The 23,944-nt window shown below is 42.4% G+C and overlaps 1 protein-coding gene across 1 annotated transcript; it reads right to left on the reverse strand.

Moving 5' to 3' along the window:
- Positions 1–1,375: 1,375 nt before the first annotated feature.
- On the reverse strand, positions 1,376–10,805 carry HSP90B1 (heat shock protein 90 beta family member 1). The gene is made up of 18 exons (XM_072358825.1): positions 10,620–10,805; positions 10,188–10,287; positions 9,362–9,503; positions 9,169–9,285; positions 8,545–8,876; positions 7,618–7,729; positions 6,880–6,999; positions 6,297–6,413; positions 5,684–5,821; positions 5,524–5,601; positions 5,377–5,442; positions 4,845–5,114; positions 4,380–4,625; positions 3,978–4,114; positions 3,543–3,621; positions 3,287–3,442; positions 2,671–2,772; positions 1,376–1,666 (listed from the first exon to the last, which is right to left on the reverse strand). Exons 1-18 carry the CDS (start codon positions 10,666–10,668, stop codon positions 1,637–1,639), a joined length of 2,391 nt encoding a protein of 796 aa, XP_072214926.1. The 5' UTR covers positions 10,669–10,805; the 3' UTR covers positions 1,376–1,636.
- Between the last annotated feature and the right edge of the window lie 13,139 nt (positions 10,806–23,944).

Raw genomic sequence — 23,944 nt, forward strand, 5'->3', positions numbered from 1 at the left:
AGAGGGCCATGCCTTAAGTGCTGCTCAAAGAAATACTACAGTTGGTACCTGCTGGAATGGCACCGGTTGGGCCATTCAGCTTCCTCTAACAGTATGTAACTTTGTACTTAAGCCACTACTGCAGTGAGCAAAAACAACAAGCAAAAACCACTCCTTTCACTCAATAAATTAAGCTCCTGTACTAGCATTAAACAGCATACTTTAATAAAGTCTGTGCCTCTGAATAAGCCCTAACTCAGCAACACCACACTAGTATATGGTATTTGTACTTATTACATGAGAGTGCTTGGGCAACACAGAATCCTAGTGAAAGCAAATGGAAAGATAGAAAGCAACCTCTTCAGCTTATTGTTCAGACGCCTCATCTAATTTTACTTAGATTTCAAGACTCAAATGTTACTCTTTCACCTGCCTAGTTAATGACAGCTGAATCAATTCACTTGTAGAGCACTACTCTGAAGTGTTTTCACAGAGGAGGGCTAGTAAAGCCAATGTAAACACTGTCCACCAACCCTGTGAAGGTTTGTTTCAAAAGCAGAGGCACTAGTGAGAGAATGCAGTGCTTTATCTAACCACATAAAGCTAATACAACGTCTAACAAGGTGGTTGCCCCCAGCTCACACTCTCTACATTTCACAGTATTTCATTTGGTGTCAACAGATTTAGCTTGCATTAAATTAAGTACTTACAGTGGTTTGTCACAACAGTAGCACAAGAGTTCAACAACTAAGAGCCAAGAACGTCAACATTAAAAAAATATATGTATAAAGTAGGATTACTGTGTAGCTGTTAGGAAAGCTACTGGAGTTAAAGGCAGGGTTACTAGAGTGGCACATGGTATAATCTCCCAGAGAGCCACATCCAGTTGCTCTTCAGCTCCTTAAAGGAAGTCACCTTTGCTCGTCTCAGCAGTGAAAGCTACCACTGCCTGCTCTGTGGAGCACAACCAAGACACACAAGCCAGCACTAGCTGTATTTTACATTGGTTTCAGAGAGCCTGCTACAATCAGCACTTTGCTTACGAGGTTACTTTTCTGCAAAAGCTAAGCTTCAGTTCCAGCACTATTTTTAAACCTCCCACCAGGTGACAGTAGTTACGCAACTTGTTAAATATGTCCTCTATGCGGGTTTCCTTACAGCTCCCAGATACCAAGCATACTTGGACTGAACAGTATAACAGGCTGGTTAATGCAAAACCCTGCACACAGCATATACACTTGCTGAACACACAGCAAGCAGGAGTGTGGCTGTGCCAGTGTGGAAAGACATGAGGATACCAAACAGGCAGCTGTATCAAGAACCTGAACGCTCAGACCATCCCTTTAACTCTATGTAGTACTGTGGAAGATGAACTTAGGTAAAATTTAGAGGTAACTGGTGTTTGGGAACATTTTATTTTGTACATGACAAGATTTTACACCAAGTCAGTTAAATAATACAAATTTACATTCGTGAGGAATGTTTTTTTGTTTTTTTTTTCTTAGAAAAGTCAACTTAAAAAAAAAAACAAACAAAACAATCTCCTTTGCCCTTAAACCCCACACCATCCCTCAACCTTTTACAGTGGAAAACAAACCAAAATCTAATTCACATCCTTCTCTTGACCTCCCAGTGCAGGACAGTAGGCGAGTGCAGTTTACAGTTCGTCTTTTACATCTGTGGATTCCTGTGGAGACAACAACAAAGAATCAGAACCTTGTTTTTTTTTCAAGTGTCAATGGTTGCAAGAGCTGCCTCAGATGAACTTCACTGCTGTTGCCACTTTTCAAGGCACTACCCAATAATGCAACTTTTGAAGGTGAAAGCATATGACGTTCAAATGACTGAACATCAAGTCTTGGCTATTCAAAGTGGAAAAAAGCTACGTTTGTTCAGGTGTTGCACATCTATAGTTGACTACTGTTTGTATTCACTAATCTCTTCACTACTTTCAGGTGAAGTTCACACTGTTAATAGCCCCATTCTATTTGGCTACAGCACTGAGAAGTTCAACTTCTTCCAGTGAACAGTCAGAAACCTTCATGTAACATGCAAGTAACCTCACCCAGTAAGTAGAGCACATAAACCACAGAATCACCAAGCAATCACAGTATCATAGTATCGTGCGAGTTGGAAGGGACCTTAGAGATCATCGAGTCCAACTCCCAGGTTTCGAGCCCTCTGTGTAGCAAAACGGCACTTCTACCCCCTGCGCCACAAGGGGGATTTGAACCCGGGCCCTTTGGTGCCGCAAGCAGCACTTTATACCACTGCGCCACCGGGGGCACACAGTACTAAGGGAATAATGTAGTTCTAATCCTATACAAATTCCTCATTACTGTCATTTTGCATTACGTAACTGTGGAAGTACAGTTTAATGCCATCAAAACCAATGCAACAGCTACAGTAAGTGTAGTTCTTCAAATGCATTCTTAGGAAATCTGACAGCTAATGGTAGCTAAACATCTCTAAAAGCTTTGTGTTTGTGCAAGTTATGGGACTCTTCCAAAAGCAACTTCAGCCAGTATATAGAGCTGGGACTCCATAGAGACTTTAAAACTCATGTCACTGAGGAACTAATACTGGAGAGCTCAGCAAAAGAAGATATTACTGAAGACCAAATGAAGAAACCTGTCACCGGATAAAACTGCACATATAAAAAAAAATAGAAAGCCAGACTTGAGCTCTTACCTTTTGTGTTTCACTGTCTTCAGCATCAGCATCCACCTCCTCTTCTTCATCTTGCTCTGCCTCCTCAGCTGCATCTTCAGGCTCTTCAGGTTCTTCCTCCACCTGGAGAAGGGGACACAAACATTTTACTTGGTATTCAGAACCTGATTTGCATACATTGTTTACCAGTTGCAAACCAGTTAAATACAGGCTATTTAACTACTACCAATTTGTATTGTATGGCCCACACTACCTGAAAGATAAACCAGGTTCCCTTTAGCACTGACACCTTACCACGTTCTCCCTGGCAGGATACTCAGCATATATACATTCCTGCACAGCAACACAGGAAGACCCATACCAACTTAAGAATTTTTCTATCAGTAAATAAGTACACGTATGTTTGGCCTCTAATTTACTCCCATAAAACCACCAAAGACAGGGCAGTTCTTGAAAAGCATAATCCAGAACAACTACACAGAGGACACAAACATGGAGCAGACTCATCACTTCCCCAGTCAGGAACTTAACTGGGATCCTGAGCTCCTATAAGCACAGGAAACCAGGTAAGTGCTCATCTTAGAAAACAGATATTTAAGTCCATTGTCATCTGCAAGCTGTAAGCAACCCAACTAACCTTTGCATCCAGGTCAATGTTTAAACTCAAACGAAGCATCCTTTCTATTCTATCTCCATATTCCTTTGTGTCTGGTAACATATATCCCGACCTCAAAGTTGCAGTTTCAAACAACACCACTGCAAGATCTGAAACCGTTTTGTCATCTTCATTTTCCTAATGTGGAAGCATCAAAAAGAAACGACAAGCACACAGTTGTTAATTAAGCTGTACACAGCTATGCAGGCTATCTTTCACACTACTGGTATTTGTTTACCTTAACTCGTCTCAGCATGTCTTTGATCAGTGGATGTCTGGGATTTATTTCAAATGTCTTCTTCTGGCTAGCATAGTAACTGGAAAGAACACAAGTCGCATCACTAAGTTTTGAAATATCAGGCCCAGCTACACCCTTAAACCCACATACACTAATGACAATCACAGTAACAAGTTCATCCCCCCTATTACCAGCTAAACACTGAAAGCATTGGAGTTGTGCTAAATTTTTGCATTCATCATCAAATGAGATGTAAATACCACTCATGAGCCTTGCTCAGAAAGCAGTTCTACATACCAGGTTGTCAGATGTTGCAACCTATCTGTAAGCGACCTTAAAAATCATCTGAACCAGATGAAAGCCTTGTGTGATCCCACCAAGCAAGGGAGGCCGTCAACTACATTTCACATCTGCTGCTATGTAACTGAAGCTTACTTTGTAGATATGTCCTTCCCAGTTTGGTAAGCTTGAGCCTTCATGATTCTTTCCATGTTACCAGACCATCCGTACTGACTAGCCACAAGTGCACATGGAGACTGTGTTAAGCGTTGAGACAGCACAGCCTTTTCAATCTGTGGAAAATATGTTTGTATGAGTTCACAGCACCACTCTTATAAAGCAAAAAAACTCAACTGTACTTCAGTACTTTCTGAAAACTCCACAATGACATTCTAACTTACCGCCTTCCCAAAGTGAGTGTTTAAACACAACTATTAACCCAGAGAAAAGAGACCTTACTGTCAGCTCTACATCCCAAGAATTCATGAGGCACTGTACTGTACTTCTAAATTTACCAATATGAATTTGTAATTACCACATGTAATGTGACATTTGTACCTTGTCCTTTAGAGCTTTGTCTTTCATCCAGTTCAAGAGTGGTTCAAATTCCTTCTCCAAGGCTTCACGACTCTCCTTGGACTTCTCACTTTCCTCAAACTTAACTCCTTCCTTTGCTACATTCTGAAACCTCTTGCCATCAAACTCTGGCAGAGCCTGAATGCAGTATTCATCTACGGGTTCAGTCAGATAGATCACTTCATAGCCCTTTTTCAGAAGGCGTTCCACAAATGGTGAAGACTCAGCCTAAGATGAGAACAGATTAAGATGTCAGTTTAACAGCGTTGATACCAGCAGCTACTGGGATCTATACATCTACTTAACAAACATTAATACAAGGAAAACTGAACCGCAGTAGTAATACAAACATGGAATAGACACAATAGACAGCAAATACAGAGAGCTCATTATATTATTCATACTTAGAAAACTAGAAGCTGTAACTCTTTTTCCTTCCTCACGTACCTCCTTTCTGCTGGCACCTGCCATGAAATAAATTTTGTCTTGTTTCTCTTTCATTCTTTCCACATATTGATCAAGGCTTGTAAGGTTACTTTCGTGATGGGAAGACTGGAAGCGAAGCAGTTTAGCCAGTCGTGTACGATTGGAATGATCCTCAATAACTCCAAGCTTTACATTGGTACCAAACTCCTTCCAGAATGTGTCATTGTATTTTTCTTCTGCAATTTTCTTGATCATATCAAGAGTTTTACGAACAAGCTTCTTTCTGATCACCTACAGAAAGCAATGGCAGGTTATAGCAATGAAAGCCCTCAATTCATTAAGTACAATGAATGCATTCAAGACACTATTCCCAATTTAGAAGTAAGCAGAAGTAATCTGAATGAAGCTTGGGATTCCTATACAGTTAGGAATGTGAAATTAAAGTACTAAAAACAAAATTAATCAAGCTATTTATCCCCTAAATCTTATTAGTCCCCTATTTATTAAAATTAGTCCCTTATTAATAAAAGATATGCGAGACCATCTATCTTACCTTTAGTAGCTTATGCTGCTGAAGTGTTTCACGAGATACATTCAAAGGAAGATCATCAGAATCCACCTAAGAAAGAGGAACTTTTTTAGTATAGCTAGCAGCCTTTGGATGAAAAACACACAAATGCAAATAAAGTTTAATACTTACAACACCTTTAACAAAGTTAAGATACTTGGGCATCATGTCATGGAAGTCATCAGTGATGAACACTCTTCTAACATACAGCTAAATTAGAAAAGAAAAAAGCAGTTATTACTTCCTTCATTTTCAACGATGAATCAGAGCTATAAGCACGTGCTTGCCTTACCTTAATGAAATCACTTTTTTTGGATCCATACTCATCAAACAAGCCACGTGGAGCAGAATTAGGAACAAACAAGATTGATTTGAAAGTTACTTCCCCTTCAGCAGTAAAATGGATGTAAGCCATTGGATCATCATGTTCCTGTGAAGAGAATTTTTGAAATCCATGTTGGCCAAGCACTGACAAATCAATACTCTTCCATCCATAACATGATGTCACACGTTGCTGCACAGATAACTGTACTTTGTGAGAACAGAATTCCAAATTCAACTGGGTTACTCACACAGTAGTATGAGACCTACCATACCTGTTTATAAAAGCCAAAGCGAGAACAATAGCTCAGTAAGCAATACCGCACAACATAGTTCTTAACATCACACTGTATTTATGTGTGAAAACAATGTGTCTTCTCTCTTTCACTACATAACAACACAAACATCGCTACTCCCTCAAACAAGATGAAAAATTAATTTGTCAGTACTTAAGTATTGAACAGCAAGCTCCGCACAGGTTGGAATACCACCACCTACCCCCTCAGACCTAGGTCAGCATTATCACTCCACCCTCATTAGCAGTAAACCACTCCTTCAGAACAATCTCAAGGCTTTAAGCTTACCTTGGAAAATGTTTTGTAAAAAGCTTTATATTCATCCTCTTCAACTTCTTTAGATGGTCTCTGCCAGATTGGTTTAATGTCATTCATGAGCTCCCAATCCCAGACAGTCTTTTCAACCTAAGTAAACATCAGGATAAATATTCGTTTTTAAATCAATTAAAGAAACTCCACTTTCAAGTCATAACAGCACAGAAAAATACTTGTTATCAACTAGACAATGGACTAGGTATTCCCATTCACATGTATGCATTAGCCTGAGTGCAAAGGAACGGAAAGTAAATGCACACTTCAGTGTATCCTATGCACATTTTGCACCACAGTATTGTGATTTCTATTTTACTGCCATTCTGAGATAAGCTTTCCAGTAGAATATATTTGAGCTATTCAGTCAGTTCACTCAAGTCTACTTCTCACAGTTCACTGCATGGACTCCCAAAGATTTAGAGTTAATTCCAGGACTATTGCCACTCACCTGTCTTATTTTCACTCAAGTTTGATTTACCATCATCCTCCCCTCAATGTCAGCTTAATGAAAACTCCCCAAATCTCCATCAGTTACAAATTCTCATCTCAGAAAACTTACCTTCTTCGTTTTTGGTTTCTTTTCTTCCTCCTCTTCTTCAACTGCAGCTTCATCATCATCTGTTTCTTCTTTCTCCTCCTTTGCTTCTTCCTCCTCAATTGGTTCTTCAACAGTTTCTGTCTAAAGACACAATAGGAAGTAAGGCATGTTTAGTTCCCTACCAGGCATCTTCTAGCATTCTCTCTGTTGAGAGATCAAGCTATCTGCCCTCCCACAAGCATTAGTCAATAGGCAGCTACCTTTTTTCAGCTGCACTTTTTGTGAATGCATGCTATCCTGCAGTACCCCGTGAGGTCACTGTTCTCAACTTCCAGGTTAGCACTACACCAGCAAAACCTCCAAAGAATAAGCCTGAAAGTTGAAAGGCTGCCCTGCATTCAAGAAGGACACCTAAACACAGCCCTGCTTAAAAGCTTAACAAGCTTCCAGCTACTAAACAAAGCCAGTGGAAGAAACATCTTTTGTAGTAAACTGTGCAATCTTGCTTCTTTAGTAGCACTGAGGCATAACAAATCGAAGTATAACATTTAGTAATGCATTAACTTCTGGACAGCACACAGCTAATAAAATACTAGCCAGTTCTTTCTTCCCACTGATTTTAAAAGACCTGAAGGATGAAGAGTCAGGAAATAAACCAGAAAACATTCTATAGCATGCTTACACTCTTGAAAGATCGGGCCCTTTGAAGACTTATGACACAGAGCTCATAGCATACAACGTTTTGTTAAATACACTTACCTTGCTGCTCCACACATATATGGGGAAGTTTATGAACTGTGAGTATTTCTTGACTAGATTTTTAACAGTGTCCAACTCAAGATAATCAGATGCTTCTTCCTTCAAGACAAGGCTGAAGAAAAAGAAAAGTTAGAAGGCTGAACAAGTGTTTTCAATTAGTTTTATAAGAGGAGATGCATCTTCCTACTGTTGCCGCTATACTGATTGAAATTTATGCAACTGTAATTGAACTACTCAATGCTCAGCTATCTCTTAAAAGTATAGTCTCTGTTCTCAATACTGCAACCAAAAGAAAGATATTTTGATGCTCATATGGATCATGACGTATTCTCACTGATCAGAGCACCAAAATGAACTTTTTCCTGCCAACAAATGGCACTGTCATGCTGATGTTGTACCTTTCACAGGTAAAAAGTCCTGAAAATGATTTCAGGATGGAGTCCTAGAAGGCAAAGATCAAACCGATTCACATACTCACAAAAACGTAAGAAAATACAGGGCTTTCAAACTACACCTAACCTGAAACTTGCATTAGATCAGTGTGATTACTATATATAATGCAATCAGTTTCAAAGAGAAAACTCTACAGTTTTCTACTACAGTTTTACACTGAAGAGATTTTGTTGTAATCACAACTTCACAACTGCACTGAGAAACCCAATCTGCAGGCAAACTGCAGTTTGGAACCACTTGCCAACAACTAGCTGTCAAGGTGTTCATTGCTTTCTTCATTCTGTTAGATGGAATGAAGAACTGCATTAGTGCATTAACACTCCATCTTCTGCATGCAACTAGTAGTCAGGATGTTTCTACTCTACTGGAAAAAGCTACAATCCGAGAACTGAAAAGTACATGTAGTCACAAAGCTGAAGTCATCCATGTACTGCAGATAAAAATAATTCTTATCCAAGGAAACCTAATACTTACGTTATGGTTGTGCCACGTCCCAGAGTGTTTCCTCTTGGATCATCAATCACAGAGAACTCATTTGAATCTGACTCCCAGATATGTTGGGTATCATTGTTGTGCTTTGATGTGACAATAACTCTGTCCGCTACCAAGAAAGCAGAATAAAAGCCAACGCCAAACTGGCCAATTAACTCAGACGTTGACTGGCTATCATCCTGCATTTCAGTCATCTTGTTCAGGAATTCACTTGTACCAGACTTCGCAATGGTACCAAGGTTTTTAATCAGCTCCTCTTTTGTCATGCCAATACCCGTATCTGTAACATGGAGCATGTTCTTCTCTTTATCACACTGAAAAAAATAAGAAGAGGTAGCGTGACTTCATTTTAAATCTTAAGACAGTTCACTGCCTGGGAAAAGGGTGAAGAGTGCTAGCCATTCAAACATGTCTGTCAGCAAAAGCTGCTATTAGCCAGGTGAAAACAATAGTGGTATTTGATAAAGCTTATCACCAGGGTCCTGATGTAACACTGTTAAGCATTAAACTGAATAACGTAACCATGCACCAACTTTTTAGATCCCTGTCACTGCTCTTTGGTAAGAGTATCTATCAGTAAGGATCTACATAACTAACATTTCATACCTTGATTTTAACAGTGAGTTCTTCATTACCAGCAAGAGCATTTTCATCAGTCAAGGATATTAAGCGGATCTTATCCAAAGCATCTGAAGCATTTGAAATAAGTTCTCTCAGGAAAATCTGAAACAGAAACAAGTTGTCAGGAACTCAAGAATACAAACAGTTCTAACAATTCTAACGTGATAAAGATACTGACCTCTTTGTTCTTATATAAAGAGTTAATAATAAGCTTCATCATTCTGTTAACTTCTGCTTGGAAGGCAAACTTTTCAGATTTTTCTCTGATTTCTTTGATCTGGGACGCATTTAGGCCATCTAGCTGGATAGCTTCTTCTTCTCTGTGAGAATAATGAAAACCTGTCAAGCAGCCTTGCTTACATACAGTTATCATTAATTCTATGACCTGGCAACAGCAATAACGGTCCAGTGAAGGCAACAACAGGATCCTTCGTCCCGACACAGACAACATCAATACAATAAAATTAAATGAGATTTACAATTTTAGCTACCCCCACTTGCATATCTACCACCTAAAACTTGTGCAAAAATCCACGTATGTGAGTAAAACCATTTTACTTAAAAGAAATTCAGGTAAAGCCACAAGTATGTTACAAGGACAGCAATCTTAAACGCATGGCATGCTACACAGGAGTTGAAGTCATTTATGAGTATAGACTTTTGCAATTAGCAAGCATATCATTAATATCACTTATATTCTTACATGTAAGAATAGCCTCCCCGTCAATTTCTGCAGCTCTCATGCAGCCACTGCAATTAGACAACATCAAGCAGGATATTTCTGAATCCCAGCTCTCAAGCTGGCCCCGATACAGAAGAAGCAACAGTTCTTCCTTTGAGTACCGCATTTCTCAGTACTGACTGAGCTTTGTTTTGGAATGGCATTACATCCCCTCCAGTCCAATCTTTGAGAGTTGAAGCATTACTGAAGCTAGAACGGATTCCCTGAAAGCAGGAGAAAGCCTTAATGCCACAAGTAGCTTAGCAGCATCCCCGTTACTCACCTCTGAACAACTTCGTCATCAGTTCGGGACCCTTCTCTGCTTTTACCCAGATCTTCCTCTACGGTCGCATCTACATCCACCTCCTCAGCGGTCGCCGACGCTGGATAAAACGAGCAACGCTGAGTCCGGCCGCAGCTCTACCAGCATCTGCGCCCGATTCCCGATGAGGCCGCATCCCCGCCGGACCCCAGCCTCGCCCCCAGTCACGGCGCATGAGCCGTGAGCGGCACTCCCCTCCCCCGCTCCCCTGAGGCGCCTACAGGGCTGGGATGGAGGCAGCGCTGTCTCCCTCAGGCCCCAGCAGCCGAGCCTCTCTTCCCGAGGCCTTCATCCCCTCAGCTAGCGCTGGGCTGAGCGCCGCTAAAGAGGAACACCACCCCAACCCCCCCCCCACTCCCCACCAGACGCTTCCAGAAGGACTAGAGCACTTACCGGCCAGGAGAAGCGTGCATGCCAGAGCCAGCACCCACGCTGACTTCATGATGCCGCAGCTTGCCGTGGCTGAGAGGAGACCGGCCCAACACGCCCTGCCCCGAGCCGTACAACCCCGCCGCACCGCCTCCCGCACCGCCGCCGAGCCCGCTAGAGCGGCCGCGGCCCTCCCCCTCCGCCTTATCAACGCGCCCCGACGGACGGCGGGGGGAGCTCTCCGCGCGTAGCCAATGGGAGCGCACCACGCCAAACATGCAGCCAATAGAGAACGTTGGAAGGTGGGGCTTGGGGCTTTCGCTGCCAATCGTGGCTTTCCATGTGCGGTTTCCTGCGGACGGAGCGTGGCCGGCGTCGATTGGCCGGGAGGAGCCTCGCTTGGCCAATCGTATCTGCGGGGGGTTTAACCGGTACGGCCGGACGTTGTTTTTTCCAGCGGCCGACCCGTCACCGTCCCACACGGCGGCCGGTGGGCGCAGCTACTGTGTCCGCGGGCGGCAGCGTTGAGGGCAAACTCCGCATGGGCACGCCAGGCCCGAGTGCTTCCGGGAGCACCCGGGATGTTAACCGGGGACCTTGTTGCCATGGCAACAGGTGTTTCCGGTCGCCCGTAAGCCCCAGTGACGGCAGCTGTATGCCGGGAGCTGTAGTCCGCGCTGGAGCCGTGCACAAAATGGACGCCATTACAGGGCCCGTCTCAGGTGGGCCGTGCTGCCCCCTGGAGTAGAACCTCACGCGGCCTGCCGTGTTCGTAAGGGGGTTGGAAAAGACCTCCGAGTCCAACCACCCACATAATGCCACAAGGCCACCCCTAAGCCGTGTCCTGAAGCACTACATCCATCTATCTTCTAAATACACACAGGGATGATGACACCACCGCTTCCCTGGGCATATGTCTCCATGCCTAACCCCCCTTTTCTGTGTAGAAATATTTCTGATTAAACCTGGTGGTCTCAAAATCTGGCTTACTTGACCTTTATGACCATGCAGCGTATGATGGTTTTGAAGGAGCTATGGAACTGTTAAATCTGTTCTGTGCTCTGAATTTAGAGGTCAGACTGGCACTGTTTGCTTTATGCAGATTACACAGTTTGCTTTATTCAAAGCTGGGTTGTATTACCCGGCACACAGGTGATATGTAGGGCTGAGGCAGCCGTGGGCTTAACGCTCTCATGAGGAGACTTCCATCTCTTTGCAGAGAGGTTGGCAATTGGAAACGACTAATTCCACTGAACACTAAACTTAGTTTAACTAACAAACTGTTTAGCTATTTTAAAGCTATGAACATGCTGTCCAGCACTGCTATGTATGTTTTATTCAGTCAGAGAACCATTCAGGTTGGAAAAGACCGCTAAGATCATCCAGTCCAACCGCGATCATCCAGACCAATCCTTGAAGCAAATCTCAGTAGAATTGTCACTTAAAAGATATTTAATTTCTGCATTTTTTTTTTTTTTTCCTTAAAAAATACTCAAGAAGGACTTAAAAATCTTAGATGTGCTGGCTGCTACTGCTACTTAAAAGAAGTCTGAATATCACTGTTCAGGGTTTAATACCAAAGCAAAGCTGTAACTTCTAAGAGCTAATAGTACTTCAGCTTAAGAATTATCTACATTAAAGGTCCTGGAAAGCAATTACATATACTCTTGAAGATTGTGTGCATAATGATTGAAAGAGTGTATTTAAGTGCTCTATTTGCTCTTTTACCTAGAAAAGCAAGAGTGCGTGGTGATAAGAGAGTAATGTATTTTTCCGTGCAAACAGTAGAGCAAATCTGTCCAGTGCTGTGAGTACAACTTTATCAGTTCACCCATCTGCCCTAGGGAAAGCCTGCTCGTTTAAACATGCCACATGATTGTGGCTAAAAGTTGGAGCTGGCAAGAAGTATTGCTGCCAGAAATGACTATAGAGAAAAACTGAGTGTTGTTCAGATGGCCTGACTGGGTATTTGGTTTAACCAGCTAAATTAGCCAGCTAATCTTCCTAGACTCTGTCTGTAGTAGTGGGATAGTTCTTTCACTGTACTTAGCTGTGGCATATGTCAGACTCACTCCTGATCTGATTAAGCTCAAGCCCAGCAAAATACTTTGTGCTTAAATCAGCTTCTTTCAGGCCTAGCATGCACAAGACTGGAGCATGGTAAAGAGCAAGGAGTTTATGGCTAGAAGATGATACCTTTCTGCAGATGGTCTCCAGAGGTCCCTTCCAGACTATACAATTCTCTCATTCTGTGATTCTTTTGATGATGATGGGCTGAGAAGCCACTAATAGAAGCCTGGGACATACCTTATGTAGGGCTTCCAACCCTGCTCTAGTTTTAGGAGTGGAAAATCCTAACTAAAAGGGTAGCACTTTCCTTCCTGTACTGTGAAAGGCTACTCAGCCAAGTATTGTACATTTTTATGTACATATTTAGACCTATATATAAATATAGATTAATATTTTGCAAATAAACTATGTTTTGTTTGTAATTTTTCCCCCCAGTTATAATTAATGTCACTTACTATATCTGGATACATTTAATGTTTCCAGAATGCAGTGGAGAGCTGTGTGAAAGAGATGGCTGAAGGAGTATTTAGGTCTTTAGGTGCTTTGAGTGATAGGTGTATAAAAGAAAACAGTACGCACAGAGTATTTGCACTGAATTAGTGCTCAAACAGAAGGCAACTTCACTTTCCGACTTTTTTATTTGTTGCTTTTCCTCCTGTTTTCCTGATTTTCTAAAATTTGGCAGTTTGTGCAACTGAATATTTGTGCATCTTTCTGAAAAGCCATCAAGGGTCCGTAGGTCGTCTTCATATAGTGCTGTAACTGTGACTCTTCCCGTGGTGTAGGAGTACTGTAGATGATACAAGATATTCGGTGTCACAATTATCGTTTTTTGATGTGATAATGTATGTGTGTATACACTCTCTTCAGAGAGTAATAAGCATCAGAGAGTGGTATGAAACACATTGTGGTGGGGCCACAGATCAGGAGCTGCATTACCCTACAGGTGAACTGTAATGGCTAAGAGAAAGGAGAACATTGATCCTGATGAAAATTATTGCTGTATGTGTCCATGAACCCATCAAACACAAACTGTTTTGAGAAAAGCAGCGTTTTCTCTGAGGTCTGGTAATGGACGATGATGGGCTGGATGATGGGCTGCTGTCCAGAGCGTTGCTTGCTTGGCTTCAGCAGGGATTAGAGTCCTGGATCCAGTTAGGTATGAGCCCTCTCCAGGTGCCCCTTCTTTCTGAGCATGACAGAGTTTTCTGCAGATAGCAAAACTTGCTTCTCAATCACTCTTAATGATGACATTAAATTGGAATGTTTCTAATTGTTACGGCCTCAGTGTGGCAACAAATCCCCTTTGTTTACTTATGAAAATAGCCAATTAAACGAGCAGGGAAACAGTGAGCTACATAATGCAAACAGGAACCGTTTGGGCTCTTATTGATTGGTTTTCCTCTTGTCCTTTTATTTCTCCTGGACCTCTGCAGCTGGCTGCTATTGGACAGATGTTACTGGGCTGATCTGAGGTGGCCATTCCTGCGTACTACATGCATTTGTAGGTGCTTTGTTAACTTGAACAACTTGAAGGCTTAGGAGCCTGAATGCAATGCGTGTAGGATACAGTTAAAATCAAATCCAGAATGGAGCCTTATGCTCCAAAATGATTGGTCAAATAAAACGTCACTCATCACAAAAAAGCAGAACAACTGCTATGAAACATTGCAAATTACCTGTATTATTTTTTTTCCAACTTTTCTTCCTTATCCCCACCATTTTTAGATCACTGTTCATGGTGGTGAGAGATGGGAAGGTGAAGACCCTAATAGCGTTGAAGTTTCTCTCAGCTTGGATTAATCCCCAATTTGCTGGATGAAAGCAGGGTAAATGCTAGGGATAGCAGCTGTCTCCACCTTTTTTGAAGCCTGATCTGTGAAATATGCTCTCAACTTCCTTTCTGGACTGAAATCTGTCAGGCATGAGAGTTGTTTGCTCTGAGGAGGCCAGGACTGACCTAGGCTTGTCATTCCTTGATGCAGTAAGTATTTAGCTGTACTAGAGATTTTCAGTGCTCAGGGGACTTGGGAATGAAAACTAAGGTGCTGACAGCTTAGGTGACTTTAAGGCTAAGCAATTGCTGGGGCAGCTTTAGAGAAACAGCAGTTATGGAGCCAGATGCCTGAAGAGGGGACTGGAGACGAGCTGTGATCTTCTGTGGATTCAAGCTCCAGCAACTTCCAGGAGGTCTTTGACATTTCAGGCACTAAACATGTAGGAGATTTGGTGTTCATACTGATATGCAAGCCCTGTGAGTCTGAGAAAAGATTGGCTGATATCAGGCAGGCTGCTTACATGTTCTGATGTGGAGTTTAAAGATTTAAAGGACTGCGGTCCAAATCATTCCTTCAGCAAGGAGTTTTGGTATAAATGTTTCTTTCAATGTAACACCATCAAAATCACATTAGAAAGAGCCCTTCATCTGTTATCTTCCACTGTTTTATGGTTTTAGTATTAAACTATTCAAGACATATTAAATAATGTATTAACATTTGGTATCATACTTTCACAACTTTTAATTTGTACTCCTGCCTTGCTCTGAGTTTGGATGAAAGTGTTTGTTCTTCAGGTATCACTTGGTCTTTGGTCTGCTTTCTGCCATCCCTCCTCAGACTGACGATGCCACTGCAGCTGGAACTGGTAGTGAAAAAACAGTAACCCATATTTCCCCCTTGCCCCGAGTATTTTTGAACTCTGCAAAGTGTCCTTTGAAGCTTCATGTTGTATTCTTATAGTATTTGGCAGAAGGGAATGGGTTTTATGCATGGGCTTTTGTCCTTATCATAGTGGGCAAAAGAGAGAGAGGTGAAGAATTATAACTTGAAGGTTTCCATACAGATAAAATAACTGTTTTGATCATTATGAAAACCTTCCAGGCCCTGCATATACTAAAACCTCTGTAAGTTTCGGTACCATTGGAAATCCACACCTGCAGTGATATATTTATGTGGCTAAGAACACAAAACGTGTCACAGGGAACGTTGCTTCTATCAGAAGAGGTAAGCCTTCTTCAGATCTGTAACTATTATTTTCCCACAGCAGAATAAAATCTGTGGGTGGAGTGGTTCGGCACAAGTGCATGAGATGGAGTGTCTGCTACGTACTCTATCTGCTTGGCAGAGGCTTTGTCTGGGTGCTTTCCCCTGGGTGCCGTGTCATTGAATTTCGGGAGTCAGCTCCGGATGGGGGCATGCATTTAAAAGCAGTGAAAGCAGTCGCATCTTTGAGGTTAAGCACGTGTGTTCCAACTATGTCTGACAGAAGCTTTAGTATAGGAAAGGCGAGTAGGGAATAAAGCTGTCATATCTCGGTTTGCAGAGCTAAAGAGAAAAATAAGGTGGGGAAGGGCGCAAACATCAGGGATTTGAGCTCGATTTATTGGGCGAGAGCGCGCCCTAGCGGCCCTCGGGCATCGTTTCCATTTAGTAAACCACGTCTGCTGCCATGGCTTTACATTCAAACACCGAGCCTTGTTGCTGCTTTCAAGAAATATTTTACCATCGTGTTTTCCACGGGTTTCTGTTATCAGTGTGTGAATTGCTTATATCTGTCCTTTGGTTGTACAAGAGCTATAAATAACTGAGAATTATTTGTTTAGAACAAAGCAGCAGAGCATGTTGCCTTTGCGTGCTGTACCCCATGAGGACAACATTAAGACTGGAAAGAGCTGTTTCTCAGGTACATTTTTTTTTTTTCCCAAGTATTCTTCACATATGTTTATGTACTTTCATATATTTTTAAAAAAGTATTTCTATGCCTCTTTTTTTTTCATAGGGATTTATTTTATTTTATTTTATTTTTAGTGATTACGCAGATCACCACCTCCTTGCAAAAATGTCATAACTTCTTGCTTCCCAGAAAGAGGCTTTCTGCAGTGCTGCCAGGGAAGGTAGAAGACAACCCTTATTTGTGTCAGGGAAAAAGGGCTCATTACAGTCAGAGAACTCAACCTGCTGAATGTACAGAAAGGAGTACTCAGCAAACAGCCAGAGACACAGTTTATCTATTATCTCTGCCCCTCATTTCTTTACTGTTTGGTCACACATAGAAAAAGAATGCTAATGCTATGTTCTAGGTGCTGGTACTGGACACAGATCCCTGTCATGGGTTAACCTAAAATCTACCTGCACCCATGACAGGGGTATAGACGGCCTGCAGGGCCGCTATCCCAAAAGGAAAAAGGAAAAAGGGAAAAGGAAAATAAATACAGCGGCAACGATCTAAGGAGGCACACTTGTTTGCTAAATACTATATCGGAATACAGAATAACACAATATAATACAATATAATTGGAATTAAGTCTAATGAATCAAGTTAAATGAGAGTGAGTCCCGAAACCGAGAGGCCTACTGTAACTCTAGGCAAAACGGCTGGAACACTTCCACACACTCCCCCATGGCTGGAAGGATCCAAGAGACCAAGTTCAGCACCGAAGTGAGATTATTATATAGAGTCCTTGTCATATGACTGACCGTGGTGTTCTCTGGGACATGCAGTCTTCTTTTGTGAGCAGAACATTTGTCAACATTATCCATGCTTTATCATGATGTTATGATGTGGAATACTGATAGCAAAATTACAAAACTGCAAAACCGTGACATCCCTCTGGAGATCTGCTGGTCTTCAGCTAAACTGCAGGCTGTTGTTTGTATGGACTCTGCAGGACTCGACTAAAACTCCTGGAGCATTCTATAGTGCTAAGCATGGGGCAGCCTCAGTGAGCCCAACGGGCTGTGTTAGGACGCACCTAGCTTGCATTCATCTTATATTGCAGTGTAATTGTTTGATCAGTTACATTTATTCAAACAAATGGCCCATCTAGAATAATCTTTTTTTTGAGCTGAATTTTCCATGTACTTCTTTATGTTTGGGATGGAGGAGAGATTAAACAATACACCATTTGTGTTTTTTAATTATTAAATTTTTTGCTTGATTTTTTATGGGAGAGGATACTTTCCTTGCTGTTTGTGAGCAGCCTTACCCATTGCATAGCTAAACGTGTGCTTAGAGGTCACACACAGCTAGAGGAGTTTGGAAGCCATCTCAAGAACATCAAAAAGTCAGGGCTATATATAAAGCGCTAAGCAAGAAGCGAAGTATAATTAAATGATTGCCTCACTTGAATTGTCTGTAAAGGAAATAATGTCTTATGATGCTGAAAGAATTCTGAACCCTTATTCAAGTTTCATTTGGCTGCTTATTGGTTGGCAGCTGCTGGCTGTTTTTGCTCTAGCTCTAAGTTTGTTAGCAGTGTGTTCTCCACACCGGTGGATGAATGAGAACAATCCAATTCTGTAGGTGGGGAGACACTGCCAGCTGATGGGCTGCAGTCTCTTGTTTCTTACCTGCTCAGAAATTCAATGGAAGAGAGATCGTAAGGTGCCCACTGAGTTCTGGGCAAGTAGGTATAATGGAAAATATAAACCAGATTAGTCTCATGATGTGATACAATGTTATGCTGCTAACGAGGCACGTAAAGGGGGATTTTCTAGTGGTAGGGAACTAATGGAGTAACTAACTGCTGAGGTCTGGTTTTTCTTTGCCCTGAGGGAAAGCAAACCTTGAGAAATGAGATTCCCAGCCGTGCTGCTGTTTCAGCTTCTTTCTTGCGTTTTCAAAGGGCAGTGTCTACTGCTTTTAGCTTAATGGAGGACACTCTAGCCTGTGCTTGCGTGCCTGTGCTGTCCAGGAATATTTGCTCCTTGTGCTACTCTGATTAATATAATATGGATCCGTCTGAGCTGTCTTTCCAGTATTTGTCAGGACTAGAAGTAGTTTAGTGTAACAGTACCAAGTTCTGGACCGGCCAGTTTACTCTTCCTGGAAGCAGACATTCTGAACTATTAGCTAGGCGCAGAATGAATTAGTCCATTGGAACTCCAGGCTGCTGCTGCTGCTAGATTAGTTTTCAGATGACTTGGAAGCAGTCCATGTACCAGAGACTAGGGCAACCAAATTTTTTGCTAGTTATATATGGGATGTGCTTCCTGTGGAATGCTGTTTGACTTCAGGGTGCTCGCTGGCATTATTATGTGACAGCCAGGGGCACTATGCAGAGCAGAAACATGTCCCTTCTCTGAGCCCTGATAGACAGGGAAAACACCTACATTAAGCAGTGACCTGATGCAAGTGTTTTAATTTGATAGCTTTTCTTTGCTGCTGCCATGTTGAGGATAAATTGCCAGACCCATCCTTGAAGTGGGGATAGAAAATTCAATGTCCTGCTGTAAAGAAGATGAGACTCTTACAGGAGCCATTGGTGTGACGCTTGGATTTCAGGACTGCCCTGGCAAAATAAGGATTTATTTACACATAGCCAGATGTTTATTGTTCCTAGTGTGAAGTGGAATTAGACTATAGAATCTCAGAATCGTTTGCATTGAAAGGGGCCTTTAAGATATCTAGTTCCAACCTCCCCGCTACGGGCAGGGGCACATCAGATATAGTTCTGTGGGGCAGAGCAAAGCCAAGTGAACAGGATGGGCCAGCAGGGCACGGCACCTTGTCTTACGGGAGGGGGCTTAGCACTTATTTCTTAATAGGTCTGACGTGCAACCACGGTCACCACACGGCGGCGAGCTGCTGCCAGAAAGGATGTGGAAACGGACTGAAAGCATGAATGTGCGTGCAGTTCAGGTCTCCCTGCGGAGAACACCTGGCCCTGTCACTGTTACAGGAGGGCAGCGGGGATACCACCCGTGTGCTGTGTCAGCAGGTGGTTGATCTGCTCAGCCTGGTGGTAGAGCTGAAGGAGGAAGAGGAAAGGCAGAGGAATATCTGGGTTGTGGGGTGGGGGGTTCATTGGTGGAGTTGCACTCTTTCACCCTACAGGCCTTCTATGTTAGGAAGTGGATAGATTGTGAAGATCTGTGTCTGAGGAACAGCCATGATGAGATCAAGAGCTTGTGGGTAGAAATCAAGGATCGGTCCAGTAAAGGGCATCTAGTGGTTGGGATCTGCTACAGGTCACCTGATGGGTGGTAGCCTGTTGATGAGGCCTTCTTGCTTCAGCTACGGGAGTTGTCATGTTTGCAGGCTCTTGCCTTGAGGGGGGGTTTTAACCACCTGGGTATCTGTTGGGATAGTGGCATGGCGGGTGGCAGACAATCCAGGAGATTCCTGAAGTCTGTCGAAGGCAACTTCCTGGTCCAGGTAATGGATGGACCAACCTGAGACAAAGCCTTACTGGGCCTGGTGCTCACCAGTGCACAGTAGAGAATTAGAGAGGTTAAGATGGGAGGTGGGCTGGGCTGTAGTAACCATGCCTTGATGGAGTTTGTAATCTTGAAGAATGCAGGCCGGGCAAAAAGCAGAGCTAGGACCCTGTGCTTCAGGAGAGCAAAATTCTGGCTGTGCAAGGAACTGCTGAGTGGGATCCCCTGGGAAGCTGTCCTTAAGGATGTGGGTACAGAGCAGAGCTGACAGCTCTTTAAGGTGGCCCTTCTGAGAGCACAACAGCTCTCCATCGCACAGCAGAAGTTGTCGAGGAGGGGAGTCAGGCAACTGTTGTGGCTGTGCAAGGATCTGCATCTTAAATGGAGGGAAAAGAGGGAAATGTTCAGGAAGTGGAAGATGGGTTGTTTAGTCTGGGAGGAATACAGGGCTGTTGTCTGTGTGTGTGGAGATAGGATCAGGAAAGCCAAGGCACAGATGGAGATGAACTTGGGTGAGGGATGTGAGAGATAACAAGAAGGTCTGCAGGTGCCTAGGCAGGAGGAGACAGGCCAAGGAGAGTGTTCCCACTCTTTTAAAGAGAAATGGGGAGTTGGCCTCCTCAGACAGAAAAAGCTGAGGTAGCCTGATCTGGTGGTTGGTGACTCTGCACGTAGCACTGGGGTTGAAACTAGTTGATCGCTGCGGTCCTTTTCAACACGGGTCATTCTATGATTCAAATGGCGAGAAATCAATTGACAAAAATATTTTGACACATGATGCAAAATAACTGAAGATGGTTTAAGATAGCTTATTTCTTAACCTTGTATTCAGACTTCTGGGAAGCTCTGTGATGTCTGACATAATGATTGGAATATGGCACCAGAATTTGCGTGTTAAGGTGTCTTAATGGTTGAATTGTCACTTAAGTTACCTGGAAATCTCATAATTAGTTTGGGTTAAACTTTTTCCTTTTTGCAGGTAGGAGAGACTGAGAACCTCACGAGGCACTATCAAAGATAAGCTTCTCTAACCACTTCTGATATGGTGAGGGAACGTTTAAGTATCAGCTAGGGTTCGTACTGAAGTTAGTGCAAAACAGTATGGAGACTTTGGTTTCTGATTACAATTATCTCCTTTTTCTACTATTGTTTTAACCTTTTTTTCCCCCCTACACCTAGATAGCATGAGGCCATATTCTTCTTTTATTAATTGGATTTATAATTTATTTCAAACAGTGTTAACATTACTGCAGCAGAATTGAAGAAGCCAAGTAAATAGCTCAGAAAAGCTGCTTATAGTTGAGTGTGAGCACAGTTCCAATTACTTTAGAATACCTTTTCAAAGAGTGAAAAATGCATAAGAACTTAATGTCTGTGAGACTTTTCAAGGGAGATTTTGTCATATGCTTAGGAATTGTGTGTATGTGTATAGATGTACACTTAAGCATTAAAAATCTGTGGAGTGTTTGTTTTAGATATTGATTACATTTTGCAGACTGCTGCAAAACAAATATCAGTGGAACTTTGAACAGATTATTGTTGTATCTGGTAATTATTTAATGTTATTTTTGTCAGTTATTAGTTTAAACAAGACTTCATACAGATCTAAGAACTTAATACATCTCCTTAAGCTGAAATACAAATAAATAAATAAATCTATGTCTTAGATGGCTGATTTTTGAGCTCAGATAAATGTGCATGCTAGTTTTGCCAAAGCTCTTCCAGATCTAGACAGCAAAGCAGGGAGAAAGTTCATAAAAGAGAACTGCACAGGAAGGAGAAAGGACCTGAAGAGTAGGTTAAGGGGTGTGAAAAATCAAGAATAATATGGTAAAGTTCTGCAGCAGTGCTGTCCTGAGCTCAAGTGCTTTCTTGAATAAAGACTTGGATTTTAGAACTATTCCAAAATACAAAGCTAGGAGAGGGAAAGGGGAAGTTTTCCACACAAGTATTTGTTGAGGGTACAGGTACTGGCACCCTCCAGCTCAGGCTGCTAGGACCCCATCCAACCTGGCCTTGAGTGCCTCCATGGCTGGGGCACCCACAGCTCTGTGGGCAGCTGTGCCATTGCCTCACTGCCCACTGAGTAAAGTCCTTCCCAACATCTAGCCTAAATCTCTTCTATTTTAATTTAAAAACTGTTCCCTCTTGTCTTTTCACTATGAAACCACGTTGTCTCCATTTTGTTTGTAAGCTTCCTTTAAATACCAAAAGGCTTATTTATTTTTTTTTTCTTGTTGTCTGTTCTGTCAGTCCAAGGTCATTCACCTCTGTAATAAATTACTATAATCTGTCAGATATTTTTATTGCTTACAAAGCTGTTCTGTTTAGAACACTGTACTGCAGAAGCATGAGTAAGAAGACCTTGTCAGCCTTTTTAGTACTGCGTTTTAATTTCAGCTGATGGGAGTTTAGTGAATCTGATGTTAGCCCCATCTTAGGCTGAACCTGAAAGTCCTGCTAGCTGACTAGAAAGCCTTGATGCTATGACTGGTGTGCAGAAGCATTTTCATCAACCATGAAGTTCCTGAGATGTTGAGTGTTCTCAGTAATTGCAGAAATAAACATGAGCTGACATGGCCGAGCAGCTTGCAGGGAGATTTGAATGTTTCCCCTATGTAAACAGAACTACAAAAAGCAAAGAAATGAGATACAGGTGTAATTGTAGGTCTAACTTTGTAATACTTGCTGTATGTGAAAAACTTAACAGATTCTTGATGTTATATGTATGCTCATACAGAGATCAGATGTTATCTATGCTCTAAGCCTTCAGTGGTATTCCAGAGTTGGTTTTGAGAATGAAGGATGATGTGTAGCCTCTGAATTATTCCTGCTCACAAAATTCAGCTCAAACAAAAACCACTTGGTTATAAGTGTATGAACGTGGACAGATATGAACCATATGTTTATTTACAAAGAGATTGTGTATATTATCCTCCACACAGACCCAGCTTTATCCATGAACAGCAGAATGACAGATGTAAATAGGGGCTGTAGTCTGTATTTGACACTACTGTGTGCCTTTTTGTTTGTAGGTCCTCTCACCTTATCTCTGGAGTAAGATTATTCCTCAAAGAGTCACTCTGCTGTGAAGCACTTTATTGTGATTTTTATTTCCAGCTCTGGCTATGTACCTTGCAGTTTGAATTTGTACCAGGTACGTGTCACAGGTGTGGCCAGATCTGAAAATAGTGGAGGTAGAAAGTCTGGTATCCATGGTACTTAGTGCACAGTTGTAATTATACAAAGGTAAAGTAGATGGATAGCCAGAGGTTATATAGGAAAGGCTCACCGGTGTTGAGGCTCACAGTCAAGATGCATGGCAATGTTAAGGCTCGCTGCAGAAACTCCACACAGGAGCAATCTCCAGAGAGATGTTGCCTTAGTGGTGGTCAGCCCTTAAATGGGATCTAGGAGAGGTAGAGTCAAGCTCCACTCCTTCTGGGAGCACAGCTGAATTACTTTCACCTATGCTCCCGCAGCTGACTGTCACTTGCCTCAGGCGGTTAACCAGAGATTCAGGCTGTGATTAAGAGTTTCCCATACACTCCACCCCTTCACAGCATGAACCAATGATTAGGTGAGCTTTTCCTCATTACAGAGATTCAATGTGACACTTATACAATTTCCCATCACAGTATACATTGACATAGTTTGAGTGATCGTTGATAGAAGTTCACGGTCTTCCATGGTCCAGTGCTTGATTGATGTTGCTGGAGGCAAGCAATTGTGAGGTGCATGTCTGTTTGTGTTCCATCAGTTCCATGTGAGTCATCATCAGGTATCCCATTCCTTCTGATTTTGGGAGGTCAAAGACTCAGGGGGAGTAATACAGATGTTTCAAAGGCACCAGGAAGGGAATGCCTGCCCTCCAGGGTAGGATACAGGCCGTATTTCTATCCTGGGTCAATACTTTAGCTTGTATAGGAGCATGCCCCAGTCGCCTATACCATACCCTTTGGCCAGATATGTGCAGTTGCGTAACTATATCTGGTACCAAAGGAGGTGTCTTGATCTGCCATAGGGACATGATGGGTGTCCCTTTGGCAATAAAGATTGGAGTATTGACCACAATGTCTGTAGGCCATGTATCTATCACTGAGGGGGCTACTGAGCCTCCCA

The sequence above is a fragment of the Excalfactoria chinensis genome, chromosome 1 (genome assembly GCF_039878825.1).
Source record: "Excalfactoria chinensis isolate bCotChi1 chromosome 1, bCotChi1.hap2, whole genome shotgun sequence".
Lineage (NCBI taxonomy): Eukaryota > Metazoa > Chordata > Aves > Galliformes > Phasianidae > Excalfactoria > Excalfactoria chinensis.

Bases quoted from the DNA above. Each gene is read 5' to 3' on its own strand.
- HSP90B1 (XM_072358825.1), bottom strand. From the start codon at position 10,668: ATGAAGTCAGCGTGGGTGCTGGCTCTGGCATGCACGCTTCTCCTGGCC. The intron at 8,877-9,168 runs GTATGAAATGTT...TATTTTTTTCAG, and splicing joins AACTCACTGTTAAAATCAAG to TGTGATAAAGAGAAGAACAT. The intron at 2,773-3,286 runs GTTAGTTGGGTT...CCCCTTCTCCAG, and splicing joins ACATTGACCTGGATGCAAAG to GTGGAGGAAGAACCTGAAGA.